The 22,681-nt window shown below is 33.3% G+C and overlaps 2 protein-coding genes across 5 annotated transcripts; one reads left to right on the top strand and one right to left on the bottom strand.

Moving 5' to 3' along the window:
* Positions 1–1,735: 1,735 nt before the first annotated feature.
* Positions 1,736–18,540, top strand: LOC114302755 (uncharacterized). 2 transcript variants are annotated; one of them, XM_028247842.2, is made up of 4 exons: positions 1,736–1,874; positions 16,090–16,320; positions 17,498–17,598; positions 18,402–18,540. In XM_028247842.2, exons 2-4 carry the CDS (start codon positions 16,129–16,131, stop codon positions 18,406–18,408), a joined length of 300 nt encoding a protein of 99 aa, XP_028103643.1. In that variant the 5' UTR covers positions 1,736–1,874; positions 16,090–16,128; the 3' UTR covers positions 18,409–18,540. The 2 variants fall into 2 exon arrangements, with proteins under 2 accessions (XP_028103643.1, XP_028103637.1); XM_028247836.2 differs by having other exon boundaries at positions 18,396–18,528.
* Positions 3,229–21,826, bottom strand: LOC114302748 (uncharacterized). Of its 3 annotated transcripts, XM_082919822.1 has the most exons (10): positions 21,577–21,822; positions 9,621–9,928; positions 9,417–9,516; positions 8,152–8,279; positions 5,096–5,188; positions 4,903–4,998; positions 4,514–4,786; positions 4,316–4,402; positions 3,446–3,685; positions 3,229–3,351 (listed from the first exon to the last, which is right to left on the bottom strand). In XM_082919822.1, exons 4-10 carry the CDS (start codon positions 8,221–8,223, stop codon positions 3,307–3,309), a joined length of 906 nt encoding a protein of 301 aa, XP_082775948.1. In that variant the 5' UTR covers positions 8,224–8,279; positions 9,417–9,516; positions 9,621–9,928; positions 21,577–21,822; the 3' UTR covers positions 3,229–3,306. The 3 variants fall into 3 exon arrangements, with proteins under 3 accessions (XP_082775948.1, XP_082775947.1, XP_082775949.1); XM_082919821.1 differs by lacking the exons at positions 9,417–9,516; positions 9,621–9,928 and having other exon boundaries at positions 21,577–21,826; XM_082919823.1 differs by lacking the exons at positions 4,903–4,998; positions 5,096–5,188; positions 9,417–9,516; positions 9,621–9,928 and having other exon boundaries at positions 21,577–21,826.
* Positions 21,827–22,681: the final 855 nt, after the last annotated feature.

Below are 22,681 nucleotides of genomic sequence, written 5' to 3'. Positions count from 1 at the left end.
CTCGAGTGCAAGAGTCCTCCCTCGAGCGAAGAAACCCAAAACATACAGCTCGCTCGCTCGAGCGAAGGAAAGCTCACTCGAGCCAAGAAACACAACCTTCAGGTCCAAACTAGACGCAGACGCACACTCGAGCGAAGAGACACACCAGACCAATCTCGCTTTAGCGAAGAAAAGCTCGCTCGAGCCAAGGCTGCGTCTGAAAAGAAAACCTAAAGACCCACAATACTCGCTTGAGTGTACAAACCCTCGCTCGAGCGAAGAAGCAAAAACACAAGGCTCGCTCGAGCGACAAAGTCCTCGCTCGAGCGAAGAGACCAAAAACTGGACAGCAACCATTTGTTTCAAAACACACCCAACCGGTTTCAAACCTGCCCAACACATCCTAAAACTCATATACAAAGAATTAAAGGACGGAAAGAGACATATATAGCAATACTCAACTACGGAACCCAAGTCCGGAAAACTATGTATAAAAGAGGAAAATCCGGGATCACTATATTTTTACAACATCACTTTAACTCCAACCTACATTTTACATTTTTTCGTAAAAAATCAAAAATTATACAAATTTTTCCAAACAATCCTTATATCAAAGTAATTTTTGTATACGGATAGAGTATATGTCATGTGGTATCTTTTACTATTGTAATTGATTTTGACAGTAAGGTTTATTATGACTTGTTTTGGCAACTTGATTAAAAGTAATTTTTTTTAACTTTTTGATTTTTTAAAATTATATCATTTCTCTATTTTTTTATACATTTTTAAAAAAATAAAAAAAATAAAAAAATTAATTTTTAACCTAATTTTTAAAATAAATTTATATTTATATTGAATATTTAAAAAAATAATAAGTGACATATATATTTACTAGTGTATGCCTGTATCTGAAGATACGGTGTAAATAAAATAAGTGACTAGGAAGGGAAAATAATAATAATAAAGAAACATGCAGGAAAATGAAAAGGGGGAAAAATAAAAAAAATAAAAATAAAAATAAAAAAGCAAGATGGAGGAAGGTGGGCATGGGAGAGAGAAAGAGAATGCATGAGTAAAAAAAAAGGAGGCAAAAGAAGATAGATGAGTGAGAATTAAAGAAATCTTTATCCTAGGATAAATTTGGGAATTAATCTCAACTTTTAAAACAAAATATATCTCTAAGACATTTTACATATTTTCAAAAATTCTCTTATTTTATTATATAGATTATTGGTGCAACAATGCTAAGTGGCCCGAAAAATGATGACTCGAATGACTCGAAACACCAAAAACGACGTTGCTTTGGGTGTAAAACAACGTTATTTTAACACATTCGAGCCATTCGAATCATAAAAATTGGGGCCACCAAACATTTTCTATTATTGGTGAAAGATAATCTCACGTCCTACCAATACATAGAAAAAAATTCTCCCTCTGGTTTTGTTTGGGGGTGGGTTTGACTTTTTAGTTTTTTTTGACAATTTTAACCTAAAGCTAAAAAGTTTTGTTTTAGAAGGACTTTTTAAATTTTTTTATTTTTTATGAAAAAAAATTATAATAATTATAAATTAGATGTTATATTTTATTTTATTGAACTAAAAACCCTATTTTATCTAAAATAAATCCAACCCCAAACCCAAACCCAAACCCAAACCTAAACTTAAACCTAAACCTTCTTCCAAACGCAGCCTATATGGGCAGCCCCACTATCATTTTCCTCTCTGATTTCTCTCCCTCCCTCCCTCCCTCTCTCCCTCTCTCTCATATATTTATAATCTTCTCCATTTCAAGCCCTAATTTCATGTTCACAAAATTCCCCAAATTTGAAAGCCTAGCCCAAATCCTCACTGCACACCGCTGCAATGCCACCAGCTATTCCATAGATAATAGATCAAGTAAGCATGAATTCCAATTATTTGTTCGACCCTTTTTTATGTGTAAAGCATCGATTTTCCTTGTTTGTCTCCTTTCTCTTGATTTTTCATTGAACATTTTCATTAGTATAATGCTAATATTGTAATGCTTATATGCTTCTGCTTGTTACTTTGTTTCTTAGTTTGTTTAGATCGCTCATCTATGTCTCTCACTCTCTCTGTTCGTTTCCCTGAGTTGGACATCTAACCAGAAAAACTATTATTCAATTTTTGTTTGTTTGAACCAAAATCACAAATCCACACAATAGAGATGTAGATGTTTATTTCATGATCAGTCTTTGTGAAACAACTGCATTAACATATCTTTATTTTTTGAAAATTTAAAACAATTAAGTGATATTTTAAAATTCATATTGGCATCACATTTACAGACTTTGATTTTGGATTGAATTTGAATCATGTGTTATATAACCGTATAAATTGAAATAAAGATCTTCATTTCAACCATATAATAGAGAAGATGTAAATAAATAAATAAACATTATCACTACTTCACACTTGAACTTTCAAATCACATTTATAATATGTTAAACCACATTATGAATACTTTAAGATTCTTATACACACAATAAGCATTCAACTTGAGACACTAGCATTCAACTTGAGCCGCAAAACTATTCTTCTAATGATATTTTTTAGTCTTGTGGCATTTTGAATAAGTGTCATTTCGAACAAGTGTCATTTCTACCGGTGCCACGGTAGATACTAGTGCCACGATAGATATTTGCAAGTGTCACTACACCATCATGGCTTAAAACTTTCAATGACATTTTGATGTCATGATAGTTACTATTTGTGACACTATCAAACGCCATTAAAAAAAGAGTTAGTGACACTTCTAAGTGCCATTACCCCATCAAGGCTACACTTTCAGTGACACTTTAATGTCTTGGTAGACACTATTCGTGACGCTTTGCAATTTAAAAAATGCCACTACATGGATTTTTAATGACACTTGTTATTTTACAATTGATATAAATGCCATTAAATCCAATTCATTTGTCATTAAATGGATATAAGCGATATTTGAACTTATTGAATCAATTTTATAAGCAATGGAATATTAATCACCACATCCTATATTAATTTGACATCCATTCATTCTTTAATATTTTCATAACAATAAACAAATATTACCACCATAGGATAATCACATAAAAAAAAAATTTCAAACCACAATCAATTATTAATTATTGAAATATAAATTTATTTATATTGAAATAAAATTTCCTTGCCGAAATTATAAAATATTCTACTACACTAACAAAGTTAAAGCAAAAAAAAAAAATTTAAAGAAAATTATGCCAACCATAAGTTTTGAAAAGCCATAGTGACATCCATATTCCGGAGAGACAAATTATCAAAAATAAAATCAGTTCCCAAACTCTCAACCTCACTTGTACAAATATTCTCGACTAGCATCCATAAGTTGCGAAATCTACATCCAAAAGATAAACTTATAAAGGTAATTGACACTATATTAAGTTAATAAAAATTTGTTAATGAAATTATTATTTACGAAAGAAATATACCACAAATGGAGCAGGCCAAGCAACATGAGCTCCAATAGCTTGTCCAATTGTTTTGACAAGTCCATACGATCGGATCAAGCTCTCATTAGGTTTGATTGGCACTTGAACATGTACCTTCCAATAGTCAGGTCCTAGTTTTTCTCCTTCTACTTCTTTAGATGCATCTGTGCTTTTAAGTACTCTGATTGCAACTGTTTTTGTTGGCCTAATGATACTTTTTAGAACAACTACATCCCCCACCTGTAAATCAAGATTTAATTGCTTAAGTAATTATATATTTACAATTAATAAATAATATTTAAAAATAAACTAGTACAAAGTGCCAGAGTAAAGATGATAACAACTGAAAGTGATATTCATTTTTCTAGTAGATACCAAATGATTTAATCACTTAATTGGTTCACCACACTACAACAAATTATATAATAGACCATATCAAATAATAGCTTAAAGAATCAATAACAACCAAAAACACCTATTAACAACAATCAAAACCATGCCCATTATTAATATCAGGATCCCCTAACCTCAACAATGTAAATCAAATGTAATTGTAAAAAATGACAATCAACTAATTGCTTTCAAGCAATATTTTTTAAGAGAATCAAAAAGAGCCCATGTGGTAATAAATGATGGAGAGATGTCTTGTTGAAGCTTGACAAGAACATAAAAATTAAAAATTAAAAAAAAAAAAACACAAGCTTCGTCATGTCATGATTTTGACTATGCAGCACAATTTGTCTAGATTTAAACAATGAAATTTAGATCCACAGTATTCATTCCTTGGTTAATTGTAAGACAATTTTTGCATGTTATTCTAAAATAAAGTTGGAAGTAATATGATATATATGATTAGCTCTTAGTGGATACCTGAGTAAGAGAGGCATCTTGTATCGATGACAAGGACCATGCTTGATGTCGAGTTGCCATGTCAAGAGAACTAGAAGCTGTTGTGACCTAATCAAATTTGAATTAATTAATTGTACAAACACACACACATAGATATATGTATGTATATATATGTGTAGGAAAACATTAATAACTTATAAATTTTATTAACAAAATTACCTGGTTAGATGTGTTTGTCAAGTTATTCGGAACATGCTGAACATGGGAAACTTTGGGCCTTAGCTCAGAATGTTTAGCTTCCATAACATCCATTGTTATGTCTTGGTTTGCTTTATGGCCAAATGTATCTCTCCATAAATTAGACAGGGAGACACCTAATCCATATATGCGAACTCGTCCATGTTTTTCTTTACCTATCACTTGCCCAAATGTATCATTTGGGCCCTCATTTGATAAATTTGCATTTAAAGTTGTCCTCTCATTAATTTCATCCTATAAGGTTGCAATAAACATAACTTATTATATACATTTCAATCACTCAACACTATAATGTAGGAATTTTAACTAATCTACAAGTTCAAATGGACAGATAATTATTTGGTACATACTATCATTACTTTCGTTGCCTCAGGGGTTTCAGTCTCCTTTGTATAACATACTTTAAACATGTGAGCACGTGTTGGAGAGTGTCCCAGCTTATTCTTCTACAAAATAATATATTCTAAAATATAAATTATATCTTCTTGTCACATCATGCATACATTATCATATTAAATATACAATATGAAAAGATTAATTAACCTGCTCCTTTCGAACACGTGGGAAACTTTTTGTTCTAGTAGTATGATTATACTTTCGCTCTGCACGACTTGCTTTGTTTTTATCACTTTGTACCTAAAATTACAAATGCATAAATTAATGGCGCCCAAACTATAGAAAGTAAAAAAAAAAACATAAAATCAAATATACCTTTACTTCTTCGATGGCCTATAGCGATCCTGGTTCTTCCTTATTTGATTGTTGTATCCGGACTTAGGTTCCGTGGGGTTGGTTGTTGTATATGTCTTGTTGTCATCCTTTAATTCCTTATATTTGAGTTTTAGGATGTATTGGGCGTGTTTCGAACAAGTTGGTTGCGCTTTAATCCCATTCCTTGTTGCCTAGATTTTTGGTTGTCCGCTCGAGCAGGTCCCTTTGCGCTCAAGCGGAGTTTACGCACTTTCAGCATTTCGTACCTCTGCAAAAGTACTGCAGGTTTGTTTTTCACGCTCGAGCGGGTACCTTGGCGCTCGAGCAGGTGTTCAATGTCTGTAAAAATACTGGAAGAGGGTAATCTACGCTCGAGCGGGTTTCCCTTTGCGCTCGAGCGAGTGTGTTTTGCAGTTGTGTCTTGGCGCTCGAGCGGGTATTCTTGCGCTCGAGCGGGTCCAATTTTTGTGTTCTCCGCTCGAGCGTCCTATTCTCCGCTCGAGCGGACTAGTCGTATATCAGATGGCAGCTGGGTGATTTTAAATCACTTTTCACACTTTCCTTCTCTCTCTTACTTTTCAAAAACCCATTTTTGAGAGCTTCTCTCACTACATTCCACCTTCTCTCTAGAGTTTGATCTAGTTTGAGTGATCTCACACCTTTGTCCCTTTGTAAAAAGTATAGAGCTTGTTGAGGGTTACCTATCAATCCGAAAATTTGTGGATTCGGAGCACTTTGGGTTTTGACCATCTTCTTCATTTGAGCTCTTCATTTCGAGGTAGGGATTCCTACTCATCTTTATGAACTTTAACATAAATGTCGAGCTTTTTGTATAAATGGTTTGATTTGGGAAGTTAGGGTTTGAGATGTGTTATATTGAAAAGAGGGGTTTTGTCCTTTTGACTCATATATGTATATTTTGGGTCTTAAAAAAGGATTATTGTTGTTGTTGACAATATTTGAGCCTTTGGGTCATTATTGAGAAAAAGGAAGAAAATGCCATATTTGGGTATATTTGGGTCATTAGTGTAATTAATGACATTTATCATGGAATTATGAAATTGAGTTGGAAATAATGAAATTGGCATAACATGGGACGGAATGGTGGAGTTGGATTTATTAATCACTCACCTTTGAAAATTGTTGATAATTTATCTATTGGATGAAATTATTATCTGTCTAGAAATAATTATTTTGGGCTATCGGTGGAGGATAGTCTTGATTGTTGTAGACAATGCATGATGATTAGGCAAACTAAAACTAATCAATTGAATATGTCATCGAATATGACAATTGGAACAATACATCGAATTTATGTATTGATTGATTATGTATAAGATATGTGTTTATATACATTGTGTTGTGTGGGAGGAGATAGGGGATGTACTCCACGATTTAGGGGAAGATAGGGGATGGACTCCTAAACCGGATTTTATTTGGGAGAAGATAAGGGATGGACTCCATTGATACAGCAATTATGTGTATCTATTGAAGTATTGATACAGCGAATCTGTGTATCATCTATGAAGTATGGGAGTGTTTTGTTTTAGATTGATACAGCAATTATGTGTATCCATTGTGACGTACAAAGTGTCTAATATGAGTTGTTATCTCAATAGAAATGGAAGTATGGTTGATATGAGATGTAATCTCATTTAAATTGTTTGGCCATAGTTATGAATTGAGAATTAGATAAGAAATGGAAGATGGAATAAAACATGGACACATTTGTCATGTAATTAAAATGGGTTATTGATTTGTGTGAGTTCAACATTTATCAAATGCTAATGTTTTAGTTATCGGTCATATTATGTTTAGCATATCTCTACTGGGTGTTAGCTCACCCTATATGGGACATCATTTTCAGGTTCAGGTATTATGCCGCCTCCGAGATCTTAGCTTAGATGGCTGTGGGAGTTAAAGACTCTTTTGTTTATTTTTGTTGTATTACATGTACATCAAGCCAAGGGCTTATTTTATGTGGAGTTAGTACTCTCCTTTTGTAACCATGTGTTGACTTGGAAAGTTGTAAGCCCATAGGGCATTTACTTTTGTTGTCAACATGTAATACATTTGTAAGAATTACTCCGATGAAATGTAATTATGCTTTATTCCCTTATGTCTAAGCATGTCAATATTGTATGTTTTATTGGTTTATTTTGAGGGCGTTACATGGCCCAATACTTAATAAGGTGTTTCCACTGATCAGCTTATACTCTCTTATCTTTATAATGCTTTTGTTAGTCAAAACTCAAGTGGTTTTTATAATAATTTTTCTTTATGTCTGCCTTCCAGTCTTTTAACTTCTTACCAGAGCACTTCATAACCCAAGTCCTAGCATGACTTGGAAGATCAAACTTTAACTGAAGAGAGAGAGAGAGAGAGAGAGAGAGAGAGAGAAGAAGAAGAAGAAGAAGAAGAAGAATAAAATAATACAAAATTAATATTTCCACATACAAAATTAAAATTACAAAAAATTATAAAGAGCTTGGTTTTAATCATATTACTCATGTTTACTACTTTTCACATGTGATCTCGCACAATATTATGTTATTTACCTGTACAAGTACCCATATGTGATCTTTGTAATATTCTGGGACTTTATACCAATTCTTGTAAGTGAGTGGTGCATTTTTCTCATCACGTACAATAGTTCCAATGAATGATGATAATTTTGTTGCCAATTTGTCATCCAATTGACTGTTAGGCACTTATCATCTCGAGTACCCCAAATATTACGCATTTGAGTAGGACCTCTAGTTTTCTTTTTTTCACTAGCACCATCTAGTTATAAAAAAATAAAAAATAAATAAATAAATAATAATAATACTAATATAGTATATATGAAGAAATAATATGGCATTTTTATAAGATTTGAATTTGCATACCTGCATTATCATTGGGCTTACTAGAGTTTTGCTGAATCTCAGATGGAGTTGACCCAGTAAACTCACCAACATTGCCTGAGCGAAACTGAAGATATGGGTCCATAGGCTTTTTGCTTTACATATGAATCCTAGTATGATTCAAGCAAAATATACAAGTCAAATTGTAAATTTATAATGATCCAAATAAATTATTTGCAAATGAACAAAAAACTTGAAAAAAATTAACAAAGAAAAATTGTGTATTCACCGTTACTACGTTGCTATCTTCATAGTGACTAAATTTAACATATAGTGAATAAATATTTTGTAGCCACATGTGTAAATGACATAGTTAGATGTAAAATGCATTATTCATTCTTCAAACAATCAATTAAATTGACAAAAACAATGATAAAGAAAGAGAGGGAAAGGAAACTATAAAATTGTTTTCAAATATAAATAACTAGCAATGTTCAACAAGTTTAACAGTCACATAATATCTAATTCTTCTTCATCTCCATCATCATGAACATTGTTGTCTCTCAACACCTGAGAAAGTGGTGCATCTACAATTGCAGCAGACATGTCTGTCCTAACCAAATGAAAATTATTGTCCCCATCACCACTTTGTGTATTGCATACAACACTCTGCAAGTATGCCTCCACATTGTCCACAGAAGACCCCACATTCATATCATAAAAATCTCTCACATTTATCTTGATAGCAACTTGCCAATCTTTGTGTTTGAGGTCTTTTACATACATTACTTGTTCTGCTTGAGAAGCCAACACAAAAGGCTCAGCATCTGTCATTAATCATGCAAAGTTAACTAATGTGCAATCTTTATCTTGTCTTTTTCCTGATTGTGACACCCATTCACCTTTAAATAACACAACCCTCTTCCCAAACAAATAATCTAACTCAATTATATCTGTTAACACACCATAGAACGTAACATCTCCAGAGACAGGATTTCCATCTCTACCACTTGTAAAGCTTCGTGTTTTTGCCATGACAATAACCCCACTATTTTGAGTTTTTCTCTTTCACTCGATCTCCTTAGTATGGAACCTAAAACCATTTATCAAGTATCGCTTATATTTTGTGAAAAATCTATTTGGACCACGAGCCAAACATCTAAGCTCTTCAGTTATTTGACTATCCCCTGCATTATGCAATTCCTCAACCTGTTTTTAGACGATTGATAACATAACTTCTGTAAGTGTGGAATGAAATTGAAGTTAATATCAAGTCAAATTTTAAGGAACTTCAGAACACTACTTACATGTTTATCAAACCATCTCGGAAATGTTTCACTATGAATACGATCAATGGCCATTTCACGAAGACGTGGATTTTGTATGGCAACAAGTCTACGGTGTTGTCTGTATGCCATATAAAAGATTTGTGAGTGTGTGGAAAAAGAATGTAAAATAATAATAATAATAATAATAATAATGAAATTGATTACAGATGTAGAGTGTCTTACTCAATAAATTTGTTGACAGTCTCACAATTAAATAACACATATCAATGTGCCTTTTCTTTTGTGCCATCATCCATTGTGTCCATCACGCCCTTACCTAATGGTCGGCCAGGCATTGAAAAAATAGATAATCCTTCGGTACCATTACCCCCCTCATCATAATTTTGAGACATCTGGTTGAATCGTGTCTCAACACCTTCCATATACCTTGAGCAAAATGTCAAGCATTCATTTGTAAGGTATCCTTTTGCCATACTACCCTCCGGTCGGCTTCTATTTCGCACATATGACTTTAATCTACTCAAGTACCTCTGTTTTGGTAAGTTCAAAAAACAAAATTTTGAATGATGTTCGATAATAACAAAAGTAAAATATAATAATGATGGTAAAGAAATATGTTATTTAGTATAAACTTTACCTCTCAACAAAATACATCCAACGATAATGCACAGGTCCTGCTAATCTAGCCTCAGATGCTAAGTGAACCACCAAATGCACCATAATATCAAAAAAGTTAGGGGGAAATATTTTTTCAAACTTGCAAAGTGTTATCGGAATTTGCCTTTCAAGACGCATAAAGTCTTGTGCCAAACCAACTTTAGAACATAACTCTCGAAAGAAATTACTCAACTCAATCAAAGGTGAAGTTCCACGTGAACTCAACATTCCTCGAATTGCTAAAGGGAGTAATTATTGCATCAAAATATGGCAATCATGACTTTTAAGTCCAAAGATTCTACGTTGCTTTAAGTCGATGCATCGTAAAATATTCGCTGCATAACCATCAGGAACTTTAACAGTCTTCAAAAATTTACAGAAAGCATCTTTTTCTTGTTTCTTTAATGAGAAACAAGAAGGAGGCAAGATGGTTTTATTTGCTGTATTTTCTTTTGGATGGAGTTTAGGCCTTATACCTTGAAGTTTCAAGTCAAGACGTGCATTTAGATTATCCTTTGTCTTCCCCTCTAAATTCAGTAGTGTTCCAAGTAAGTTCTCACATACATTTTTCTCAATGTGCATCACATCAAGATTGTGACGTACTAGATTATCCTTCCAATATGATAATTCAAAGAATATGCTTCTTTTCTTCCAACTATATGGTAATTCTGGATTAGTACTCATCTTTCCATAATTGATATTGAAGCCATGTAACATATCCAATACCATAGAACGAGTTAAAGGATTGGGTCCAGTTCTTTTTTCTTTAGTACCATCAAAAGATTGCTCATCATCTCGGAATGCATGATGTTTGTCCAAGAATCGACGATGACCCATGTAACAATGTTTTTGGCCATGCTTCAACCACTGGAAGCATGTGTCTTTGTGGCATGAAGGGCATGCATACTTCCCCTTAGTACTCCATCCTGACAAATAAGCATAAGCAGGGAAGTCGCTAATAGTCCACATTAATGCTGCACGCAATTGGAAATTTTGTTTAATTGATGCATCATGTCTCTACTCCATCCACCCATAATTCCTTTAATTCATCTATTAAAGGTTGCAGATACACATCAATATTATTTCCAGGTGCACTACGACCAGGGATAATCAATGATAATAGAAAATTGGTCTGCTTCATACACATCCATGGAGGCAAATTATATGGTACAAGAATTACAGGCCAGGTGCTATACGTGCTACTCAATGTTCTGAAAGGGTTCACACCATCACACGCCAACCCAAGTATGACATTTCTACAATTTGCTGCGAAATCAGGATGTAGGTGGTCAAAAGTCATCCAAGCTGGAGAATCAGCAGGATGTCTCATACAACCATCATTGGTGCGACCTTCTTTATTATAGCGATTCCGGTTTTTCCTTCCTTTGTTTATTATTCCGGACTTGGTTCTGTGGTTATGTTGTTGTCTTGTTCTCATTTTCATCCTTTACTCTTTGTATTTGAGTCTTGGGTTGTGTTGAGCAGGTTTGGAACAAGTTGGTTGTGTTTAGAAACCAAAAGTTGATACCCAGATTTTGGCCTTCATGCTTGAGCGGGGATTTTGACGCTCGAGTGGTCCCTTTGTTGTCTATCCGCTCGAGCGGGCGTTTTGACGCTCGAGCATGAATATTCATCTCCCAGTTTTTTTCTCTGCAGGTCATCGTACGCTCGAGCGAGGACCATGGTCTGCAAAACTTCTGGAAGTGTGCAATCGACGCTCGAGCGGCGCTTTTCACGCTCGAGCGTGAGTCTGTGTCTGACGCTCGAGCGGGGCGACTTTTATATCAGTCCAAAAAGTGACATTTTGGATCACTTTTTGACTTTCCTTCTCTCTCCTACCTTTTCAAAACCTCCATTGGAGAGCACCTCACTCTAAAACTCCCACTTCTCTCTAGGGTTTGATCTAGTAGGAGTGATCTTCTATCCTTGGGCCTTTTTAAAAAGTGTGGAGCTTGTTGAGGGCTACATTTTGATCTGAAAATATTGGGGTTTGAAGCACTTTCAAATTTCTTCATCTTCTCCTTTGAGCTCCGAATTTGAGGTAGGGATAACTACTCATTTTTATGGTCTTTGACACAAACTAGTGGTCATTTTGATGTAATGTTGAAGTTGGGTAATTTTGGGTGTTAGGGTTTCAAAATGAATAAAGAGGGGTTTGGTTATTTTGACCCATAAATGTGTATCTTGGGTCTTAAAATGATGGTATTGATGTTGTTGATGATATATGGGACCTTTGGATCATTGTAGAGAAAATGGGGGAGAAAACCCTAAATTGTTGTATGAATTAATTTATATAATTAATTTGGGAATGTTATGGAAATATGAAATTGAGTAGGAAATAATGAAATTGGCTCATTATAAGAGGGAATGGTGGAGTTGGATTTATTAATCGCTCACTTATGAAATTGTTGTCAAATTATCTGTTGATGCATTTATTATTTGTTTAGAAATAAATTACTTTGGGCTATCGGTGGAGGATAATCTTGATTGTTGTAGATAATGCATGATGATTAGGCGAATTAAAACTAATCAATTGATTATGTTATCGAACATGACGGTTGGAATAATACATCAAATTTATGTATTGACTGCTCGTGTATATGATACTTGTTTATATACATTGTTTTGTGTGGGAGGAGATCGGGGATGTACTCCACAGTTTAGGGGAAGATAGGGGATGGACTCCTAAACCAGATGTTATTTGGGAGGAGATAGGGGATGGACTCCATTGATATAGTGAATTTGTGTATCATTTATGAAGTATGGAAGTGTTTGAAAATGACACTGATACAGCAAATATGTGTATCTAGAGTGAAGTATGGAAGTGTTTGTTATGAGTTATAATCTCATTTAAATTTGTTGATATTGGAAAAGCTTTTAACATGAGCCGTAGTCTCATGGGAATTGTTTAGCCAGGTTCTGAGCCATGTTTATAAATCGAAATTGATAAGTAAAGAAAAATAGAATGAAGCATGGACATATACTGAAATGTGTAATGAGTTAATTTATATGAGTTAAACAGTTATCGAATGCTCATGTTTTAGTCATTGCTCATATTATGTTTAGCATATCTCTACTGGGCGTTGGCTCATCCTATATAGGACATCATTTTCAGGTTCAGGTATTATGCCGCCTCCGAGGTCTTAGCTTGGATGGTTATGGGAGTTGAAGGCTCTTGTTTATTTTTGTGTATTACATGTAAATCTAGCCAAGGGCTTATTTTGTGTTTTGAGTTAGTACTCTCTTTTTGTAACCAAGTATTGATTTAGAAAGTTGTAAGCCCGTATGGCATTTACTTTTGATGTCAACATGTAATACATTTGTAATGATTACTCTGATGAATGAAATTATGCTTTATTCTCTTATGTCTAAGCATGTCTAGATAGCATGATTTATGAGTTTATTTTGAGGGCGTTACATTTATGCCACTTCATAGATGATGCTGTTTTGGATGACATGAATAACCTTTGTAGCCTTGGTATCAAAGAAAAGTAATGTAGATCCTTAGAAGGTGTTTTATAGCTACCTTTTTTGGAGGATGCCTCGTTGCCTGAATCATTTTGCTCTGTTACATACCTAGATGTATGGCAAACGTAACATTTAGAATCAGTTTTGTGCTCATTCCTATACAACATGCAATCATTGGGACATGCATGAATAACTAAGTCCTAACTCCATGACTATATGTTCAACTTCATAAACAGTATTAGGCAGTGTTACACCCTCTGGGAATGCCTCCTTCAATAACTCTAATAACATGGTGAACGATTTATTACTCCATCCACCTAAATTCTTTATATGAAATAACTGAAGGATGAATGAGAGCTTTGTAAAATTCCTACAGGATAAAGCTCCTTTTGTCCAAAATGTATCAAATTCTAGAACTTCTCTGCTTGTGGATTTTGTTTATCTCCTAGATCTACGGGGTTATCTCCATCGACTCTGTCATCGTCATTTGAGATTCCAAATGCCTCGTGTACTAATCCATGCGTATCAATATTAATTGTGGCTCATTCTACTTGTGCATATCAAGACCTGTTGTAGCAACAGATGATGCTTCACCATGTAAAACCCATTTAGTGTAACCCTTTGTGAAGTCATCACATACTAAGTGATCATATGCAACTGACCGAGTGACGGGAAGTGCAAGTCCACACTTGATGCATGGACATATGATCTTATCCTCATAACTTGCATTAGTAAATGCAAAATCGAGAAACATGTCAACTCCTTTCTGGTATGCATCACTTAATCTTGATCGATACATCCATGTCTTATCCATAAGTAAACAATTTCGATTCAACAAGTGTCCAAAGTGTTTCTAGAACATTAAAAAATGTATATATCAATAACAAGTATTTGTAAGTTATGATTGACAAAAACAACTAAACTTTATTTTGCAAGAACTATAAGATACTAACAACAATGTAGAACATAACTCTAATAATATATTGGTGCATGACTATAAGCTAATCATGTCAAGAGAAAACATATAAAAGAATTTAAGTATTACAAAGTCAATGCAATATCATTATTTCAATAGCAATTCATATGGTAGTGGAGCTTTAGGAATGTGAAGAAAGCATTGTACATTATTTCAATAGCAATTCATTCTATATATCAATGTAAGAAAATGACATCAAGGTTCTATACCGATTACATCTAATTAGTAACCAGTAAATCAGCAAAATAGCACATGTTGCTATTGAAGCTAGGATTGATTCAAAATTTTGGTTTTTTAATCCAATTACTTCATGATTGTGAACAGCTAGTATTCTATGTGTTCACCCCTTGCACTTATTGTTAGCAATCTGTCCAGTACAATCAAAGCAAACGATATAGTTTCTTTGTGAGTAGATTCTCTATTTACCTTCTTCTTCTTTTTCTTCTTTTTTTAAAATTCCTCTTTATTTTGCTATTTAATTTTTGGGTTTAATGTGTAGGTGGTTCATGCCTCTGAATATCCTCCTCACATTTATTATTGGTTCAAAATCACCAAAACTCCTAAACATTTTCATGGCTACGTGATTGGTTGCTGCTAAGCAGGTACATCAACATCTCCAAAAAAATTGCAAAAATCTTTCTCTCAAATTGTAAATGTGTATTCACTTGGCCGCTTAAAACATTGTACCTGTGGATAGTTGTGGTGCCAAATTGTTGTGGGCATTTTGCTTATAATTCGTTGGTGACTCACATGATTTGAACTTGTTTTGATATTGTATATATTTTGACGTAGTTTGCTATTATTTGGATCCTTATACATCATGGACTAAAGTGGGTATATTTTTTATTTTTTTATTTTATGAATGACATAATATAATTGTTTATGCATATATAATAAATATATAAATTTATATATTTGCAGATGGTCCTCATGTCCTATAATTTTTGAAAAATTAAATGTCCTGTCACGTGTCCATGACATGGTCTTCGTGCTTCTTAGGTTTTTTCAATCACAATTTTTGTGGGGATTGAACTGTACAGGTAATTTGGGGAACTTGCTTCTAATTATCATCCCGGCAGTATGTGAGGAGAAAAATAGTCCATTTGGAGATTCATCAACCTGCTCAACTAATGGACAGGCATACACATCCCACTCTATGGCGATAATGTCTGTCTCTACATTGTGATTTCAGTTTAAACAAATGCCTTTGCTAAGATGTCACAGGTTTATGTAAACCAGAAGTAAGGAATTTTTTTTAGTTAAAAAAAATTAAAAAAATGTACTCAATCAGAGGGTTGCCAGAAATTGGTTGTCTGTGACCAATGGCTGGAGGTGGTGGACGGAGATGGTAGGAAAGGGAGGAGAGCGAAAACTTTCTTTGAAAGTTGTTTTAAACTTTAAAAAAAAAAAAAAAATAGAATCAATTCCACTTTTATGGAACCAAAAACAATATACTAAATAAGTTTTCATTTCTAGTTTCAAGAAAACAAAAACAGAAAATAAAAAACGAAAATGTTATCAAACGATAATTCAACTGTTATCCATGGAGCATTTCAATTTGTCTTATAATTTGTTGTTTTGATATTCTAGACAGTATCAGTTTATATATGGTCTTATGTATATAACATCATGCAGGTATCTCAAAGTAAGAGCAATGAAGAAATCAACATAAATGGCTCTTCCAGTATTATTGGCATGAAGTCTCAATCTCCTAGACAAACCTCTGAGAGCTTCACACAGGCATTACCTTCAAATGATTGCCCAAGTTCTAGGGACACTGAAGCTCAAGCTCAACTGCCTCTCATTGAATCTGATGATAAAGTAATGATATCTCTCCCTCTTTCCCTACCTTCACTTGTAAACTAAAATGATTTTTCAATGTTGTTGAAATCCTATTTTTCCTTTGGTTGCTTTCTTTTTTTTATTAGCATCCCTGGTGGCACAGATTCAATCAAAAACAAGCTCTATAAAAATGGGAATAAGACTGCGTACATTTTGCCCTCCCAAACCTCGCTTTAGCGGGAGCCTCATGCACTAAGTCTTTAGTTTTCATACTTTCTTATAAGTTTGTTAGAGGGTATTGGTAGCTTAAATTTTATGATAATGTTAGAAGGCCCAAACTTCGCTCACCTTCCCTTCAATACAAGTTAGACATGCACCAACCTTGGCAAATTTTAAAGGCTACTTAGGGGTTGTTAGGGAACAACACAAAAACATCAAAAATTCACTTCAAAGAGTCAACCCATTCTTTCTACTATTTTACACGCTTTTTTTGTATAAAAAAAAAAATTAAAAAACCACTAAAAATAGCCTCTCGAGTTGTGAGAGTTATTGTTTTGTTTGCTTGTTTCCTAGGCTCTCGGGTTGTGAGAGTTTCCTTTTCTAGAATGTTGCGTAGGATATATTTTTTAGCCTCCTATTGTCAGAGAAAGCTTTTTGGTTTTCTGAGCAATTTTGGAGTGTCTTCAAATGTCTTTTCTTTTTTGTAATAAAAGAAAAATTCAATCAAGATGTCCTCAAAAGGCTTCAATGTAATCAAATTGACCCACTAGATGATTCAGTTGATTCCAATTGTTTTTGAGATGCGGTTGTGCAGAGTAATGCAAAGGGAGAGGATCTGCACTCAAGTGACCAGTAAAAACCTATTGTAGACTTCAATTTTTAACTTTAAAAAAAAATAATGATAATAAAAATTGGAGGAAGTAATATGTATTAATTTAACATGGGTATATGTACAATTCGATTTCTAATTACTTATAGAGCAGCCGCGAACCTTATCCTTTGACAGGTGCCGATTTTCAATAAGATTAAGAAGGATGTGAAGATTTTTGTGGAAAAGATCAACTTGAAGATGTTGTTTGCACCATCAACCATTGCATCCATACAATCCTGTTGATGTTTATAATATTTTTCAAGAGTTACATCCTTGTGTTGCTAATCAAGTAGGTTGTTCAATTCTTTCCTCTAGCTTAACATTTGTTGTTGTTTTGTGTCACAGATTACTGGGCTTTTGATTGGAGTAATCACACCAATAAGGAAGATTATGATTGGTGATAATGCCCCTCTTCATGTGCTCAAGAGTTCTGCATCTTTGCTGGGGTATGTATCCTACTGCTGCAAACTTTTTGATTTCATTTGGATTGTGAGTTGCAAATGAAAGGATTTTGAGATTAAATTTGGATAAAAATTTAATAGAGTAAACGATTATAGATAGATTGAGAAACTCAAATGGAAGATTAAATAGAGTAAAAATATATGTATTTAAATCCACTAAGGTAAAGCTCTCAATTTCAATTTTGAAACCCATATCTAAACTATCATATCTAACAGACCTTCAAATTTAAAAATTTGAAAGGTCTGTTAGACATTGATACACAGTACAAAGACCTTTTTCTCAAACCAGAAAATTAAAAAATTTCATCTAGCAGAGCAAGTGTCAATAAATCGAGCTGTGTACAACACAAAAAATTTAAGGCATGTCAGGTTGGTGTACTAGAGTCATCAATCTTTGCATACAGCAAGGTAAGATGATAAGTTATAATGTCAATGGACAAGCAAAATAATAAAGCCTAGTTTTTCAAGAGAATAACCATATGAAATGGGAATTTTAATGAGTCAGAAACATTCATGCTTGCTCAACAACAACAAATCAATCCATTATACCAATGTGAGGATTATTATACAATTCAACAGTCCAATACAAGTCAAGTAATCTTAGGCTGAAATGTTGTGCACTACTGATATACTAGACTGTACTGATATATGGTCATGAGGCTATTTGTTTTGTGCTTGTATGGTGAACTGATTTAATCAAATCGAATTAAGTAGCTGATTTTTGTGCTGTGATTGACCTTACTTAAAGTAGTTGAGTATCTATAAATGATTTGGTATTTAAGCTGCAGCAAGTGAGGTATTGCATCAAAACTGGAGGTATTGATCTGCTATCAGGTATGGAAGCAGCTACCTACTTTTGAGTCTGCTAATTGTGGTGTGGCTGCTGCTTTTGGTCCAGATTCTGTATGGAAGCAGCTAGCTGCAAGTTTTGGTGATTGTTAAACAGGATAGGTGGCTTAATTGATTTGTTGGTTTGATATGCTAAGTTGTGGGTAGATCTTGTTGTGCTTTTGTTGTTGAGGTGTTTTCTTCAGTCTCTTTGGTCAAATTTTGCCTCAAGTTTGGTGTGGCCTTGTCTGGTTGCTGAGGCCAGTGACTGATTTGGGTTGCTGATTTTGGTGGATCTTTGTTTTCCTATCTATATGTGCTGATTCTTCTAATTTTGCTTCTACTGCCTTTTGCTTTTTAGCTGCTTAGGTTGTGGTCTGTTGGTCTGCTAAGTTGGTCTAATTTGTTCTGTTTGATTTGGTGGCTGTTATTTGAATTGGCTTGTCTATCTATCTGTGTTGATCTGTGTTTGACCTGTTGGTCTGCCAAGCATCCTATTATTTGATTTGGTGGCTGTTTTGGTGACTGTTTTTTTAGGTCTGTTTTTTTATTTGTATTGGTCTATTTTCTCGTTGGATTCTCACTAACTCTGGGGGTGCTAGCAAATGATAGGATGGGCTTTTTGGTGCCAACCAAGTTGGGATGATTTAGCTCATTGTGATGCTTTTGCACGTCCCTTTTCTTTATTGATGTATTTTGTTTTGTACATTGTACTTGATTCTTACATCTATAAAGCTTCTTCTTTCCCGATCAAAAAAAAAAAAAAAAAAACTGATCTTAGGCTGAAAGAGTGTACATGTTGATCATACATTTTATTTTATCTAGAAAATGCCATGGTGAAGCACACAAATTTAATAATTCACCTTGCCAATCACAAGAAAGATAATCATTTTTATTATTATTTTCATTTTAATGATAAGCTAGCCTATAGAAACCTCACAAATCATCAACATCTACCACTCATAAATCTTAATAAACAATAATAAGTTCATCAACGAAACTACTTTATAAGTATACCTTGAGGCTTGAACTAAGAAACTTGACCACATAGTCTGGTATATTGATGGTTGTTACCTCAAACAATCACAACAAAGAAAAAAAGAAAAAAATATATATAAAAGAGGAATACTACAAGGCCCCGTATTCACAGCACCATCTAGACTAAACTGCAAATGTTGAATCCTCAACAATTAATTTGTTAAATGAACTGCTACAAGCAACATGAGAAGTGAATATAACAACTAGCTAAAAATAGTATTAATCTGTGATAGACCAGTATGATGAAGAACTAATTCATTCTCTGTATCCACACAAAGGATATGCAATGATGATAGTTGTTTTCTGCACTCTAACTAGAGCCATGCCACATCAAGGGCTATTCTCAAGTTGTCATGTTGCAACTTGCAATACAATTACTTGCAAAACATATTTGGTAGATTGCGTTCTATGCTAAACCCTAATTAAATGACTGATTATAATACTTAATTAAGATATTGACATTTTAGAATGTATAAATTACACTTAATTAAGATATAGTCATTTTAGAATGGATTAGTCAAGTAATATCATTATTATTGGTGGATCAAAAGAACTAACTAGAACTATAAGGTATATATCTTATTTTATGATAACCCAAGTTGGCCTTGTTTGGTCAAGCCAGGTTGACATTGTCAAATTTTCAATGGTCTAAGGCTCTATACAATTGCATCTAATAGAAAGCTATAGTCATAGCCCAGTGCAGTGCAGAAGACAAAGAGAGTTGTGCTAAGTTAATATTATTGAAGATGAGGAGAGGTCGGTTCAAAAAAAAAGATGAGGAGAGGTGATGGGGTACCTTTGGTTCATCTTCCTCTCATAGCTGCACTGCACTGAGCTCATGGTGGATGGTGGCAGTGGTGGTGGATGCTGCGGTGACATTGCCACCGAAGGATGTCCCCTTGAATAGGCATTATTAAAAGAACCACAATACGTGTGCCAATGTGGAACCGTTTGTGAGGCAACAAGTGAAGTTGTATTGGAGCAAGGATAAGAGCCTCACTGCCAAGTTTCTCAAATTGTTCTATGCAGACTGTACGGTCAATGTATGTACTTACTAGCTTCCCTTGCATTTCTATGGTTTTCTTGTAATATCTATCATGCACTTTTCTTTCAGTTTTTATTTTTTATATCTGTCTTGAAAACTTGGTAACAAATTCGCGATTTGGATGAATTCATAGTGTGGAAAATATATCTGTAATGGTTTTAGAAACAATTGAAGAAAGATAATAAAAATATGAATAATTACTTCTAATTTTTTTTCTTCTAGAAACTACATGGGTTAAATATAATCAATTTATGTTCATTTGGATAGCGGAACTGTTATAGGCGATGAACGCCTTTGTATTTTCACATAGGACAGTGGTCACTGCCACTTGGACATGCATTAAATGCATCAGCTATTTATGTGCCTCTCTTTAATTTATTCCACTTTTTAATACTTAATATATGTTTTGCACCCAACAGGTAATAATGACTCCATGATCTAATAGAATTCATTTTTTACAGGGCAATACTACGTATAATCTCAATTCGTATACTATTTACAGATAATGTAGCTTGGAAATTTAATAATTCACCTTGCCAATCACATGAAAGAGAATCATTGTTATTATTATTTTCATTTTAATGATAAGCTAGCCTATAAAAACCTCACAAATCATCCACATCTACCCCTCATAAATCTTAATAAACAATAATAAGTTCATCAACGAAACTACTTTATAAGTATACCTTGAGAGTTAAACTAAGAAACTTGACCACATAGTCTGGTATACTGATGCTTGTTTATGTGATCTAACTGAGTAATTTGTTAAAAAAAAAAAAAAAAAAAAAAAGAGCAACCTAACGCAAAATTCCACTGAAGCATTTAAACAAACACTTGCAAGACATTATATACAATCACAACATAAATACAATAATAGTAAATTACAACTAACTTTTTATATTAAAAGATGAAAATTAATAAATTCATGAGTTACAAAATTAGATTTTCAGATTATATCAAGTTTTATGCCTAAAACAAGAAGATCATAAATAAGTAAGAAACATAGAGGTATTGTGTGTGTTTGATGAGAATGAGAAAGAGAGAAAGAATACCTAATGAACTCTGATCGTAGAAGATGAAAACACATGAAATTTGTGGGGTAGATGGTAGATAAGGAGGGCATTTGATAAAACCTTGCTTCATGATTTGGCTCTCGTCTCTTTGACCCGCCAAAATCAAATTTACTTCACCAATTTCAAAATTTTTGGACTTCCTTCTCTGTCTCTATGTCGATCTGGTATCCGGATTTTGCTGTATCAAATTTGGTTTGTTTCTTCAGTTTCGTTATTTACTTTGTTGTATAATATAGAAAGGAAAAAAAACTAGAGTTTGTTCATATCTTAAATAAAAAAAGTAAATACTAATTTTGGTCCTTATATTTTTGGATAAATTACACTGACAATCCCTAAAGTTTATATTTATTACAATTTTTCCCTCACCTTTTAGAAATTACATCTCCCCTTGAGACTTAAAGTTTCATTGCAGATTCTCCCTCAGCAATTTCATTTTTTTAAATGCCAATTTTGCCATCACTAGGTAAATTACATTGACACCCCTCACATTTTAGAAATTACAATACCCTCCCCAAGGTTTAAAGTAGCATTACCAATTGTCCCATCGGTTAGTATTAGTTGGAAAAAAATTAATTGAAAAAAAAAAATAATCGAAAAAGAAAATTATTTGAAAAAAAAAATTAATTGAAAAAAAAAATTGTTAGCAAAATTTTTTAATTTTTGTTTAAAAATCAACGTAAACTCATTTTTTGAATTTACGTTTTTTTCTCAAATTTACAAACTAAGACAACCATTTATAAATCAAAAAAATTATCAAACAAGTTTTTATGACATTTTTTTAAATTTTTGTAAATATAAATTGAAAACTGAAAACGAAATGGTTACTAAACAGATTTTAGATGGTAAAAATGTCGTAAAATTAACAAATAATTAAATAAGTTACCAACGTAAGAAATGACTTATTAAAATATTCTTAGGCTATGTATAGTTTGATTTTTAGAATTTTTTTTAAAAATTAAAAATTAATTTGGTTAAGAAATAAAAAATAAAAAATAATTATCATTTTTATATAATTTTTATCTTTCGAGTGGTTAGAGATAATTTTTTACAAATTAAATTGAAACAGCCATACGTATGTATATAA

Source organism: Camellia sinensis, chromosome 3 (assembly GCF_055761805.1).
Source record: "Camellia sinensis isolate YWXY chromosome 3, ASM5576180v1, whole genome shotgun sequence".
NCBI classification, from domain to species: domain Eukaryota; kingdom Viridiplantae; phylum Streptophyta; class Magnoliopsida; order Ericales; family Theaceae; genus Camellia; species Camellia sinensis.
This window is presented reverse-complemented; position numbering and strand designations above follow the sequence as displayed.

Coding starts and splice junctions, on each gene's coding strand:
- LOC114302748 (XM_082919821.1), bottom strand. CDS start 21,667: ATGAAGCAAGGTTTTATCAAATGCCCTCCTTATCTACCATCTACCCCA. Junction 5,189..8,151: donor TAAGCCCAATGATAATGCAG/GTATGCAAATTC, acceptor TTGTAATTTTAG/GTACAAAGTGATAAAAACAA. Junction 3,352..3,445: donor CTTGGCCTGCTCCATTTGTG/GTATATTTCTTT, acceptor TTTTGGATGTAG/ATTTCGCAACTTATGGATGC.
- LOC114302755 (XM_028247836.2), top strand. CDS start 16,129: ATGCAGGTATCTCAAAGTAAGAGCAATGAAGAAATCAACATAAATGGC. Junction 16,321..17,497: donor TCATTGAATCTGATGATAAA/GTAATGATATCT, acceptor TTTGTGTCACAG/ATTACTGGGCTTTTGATTGG.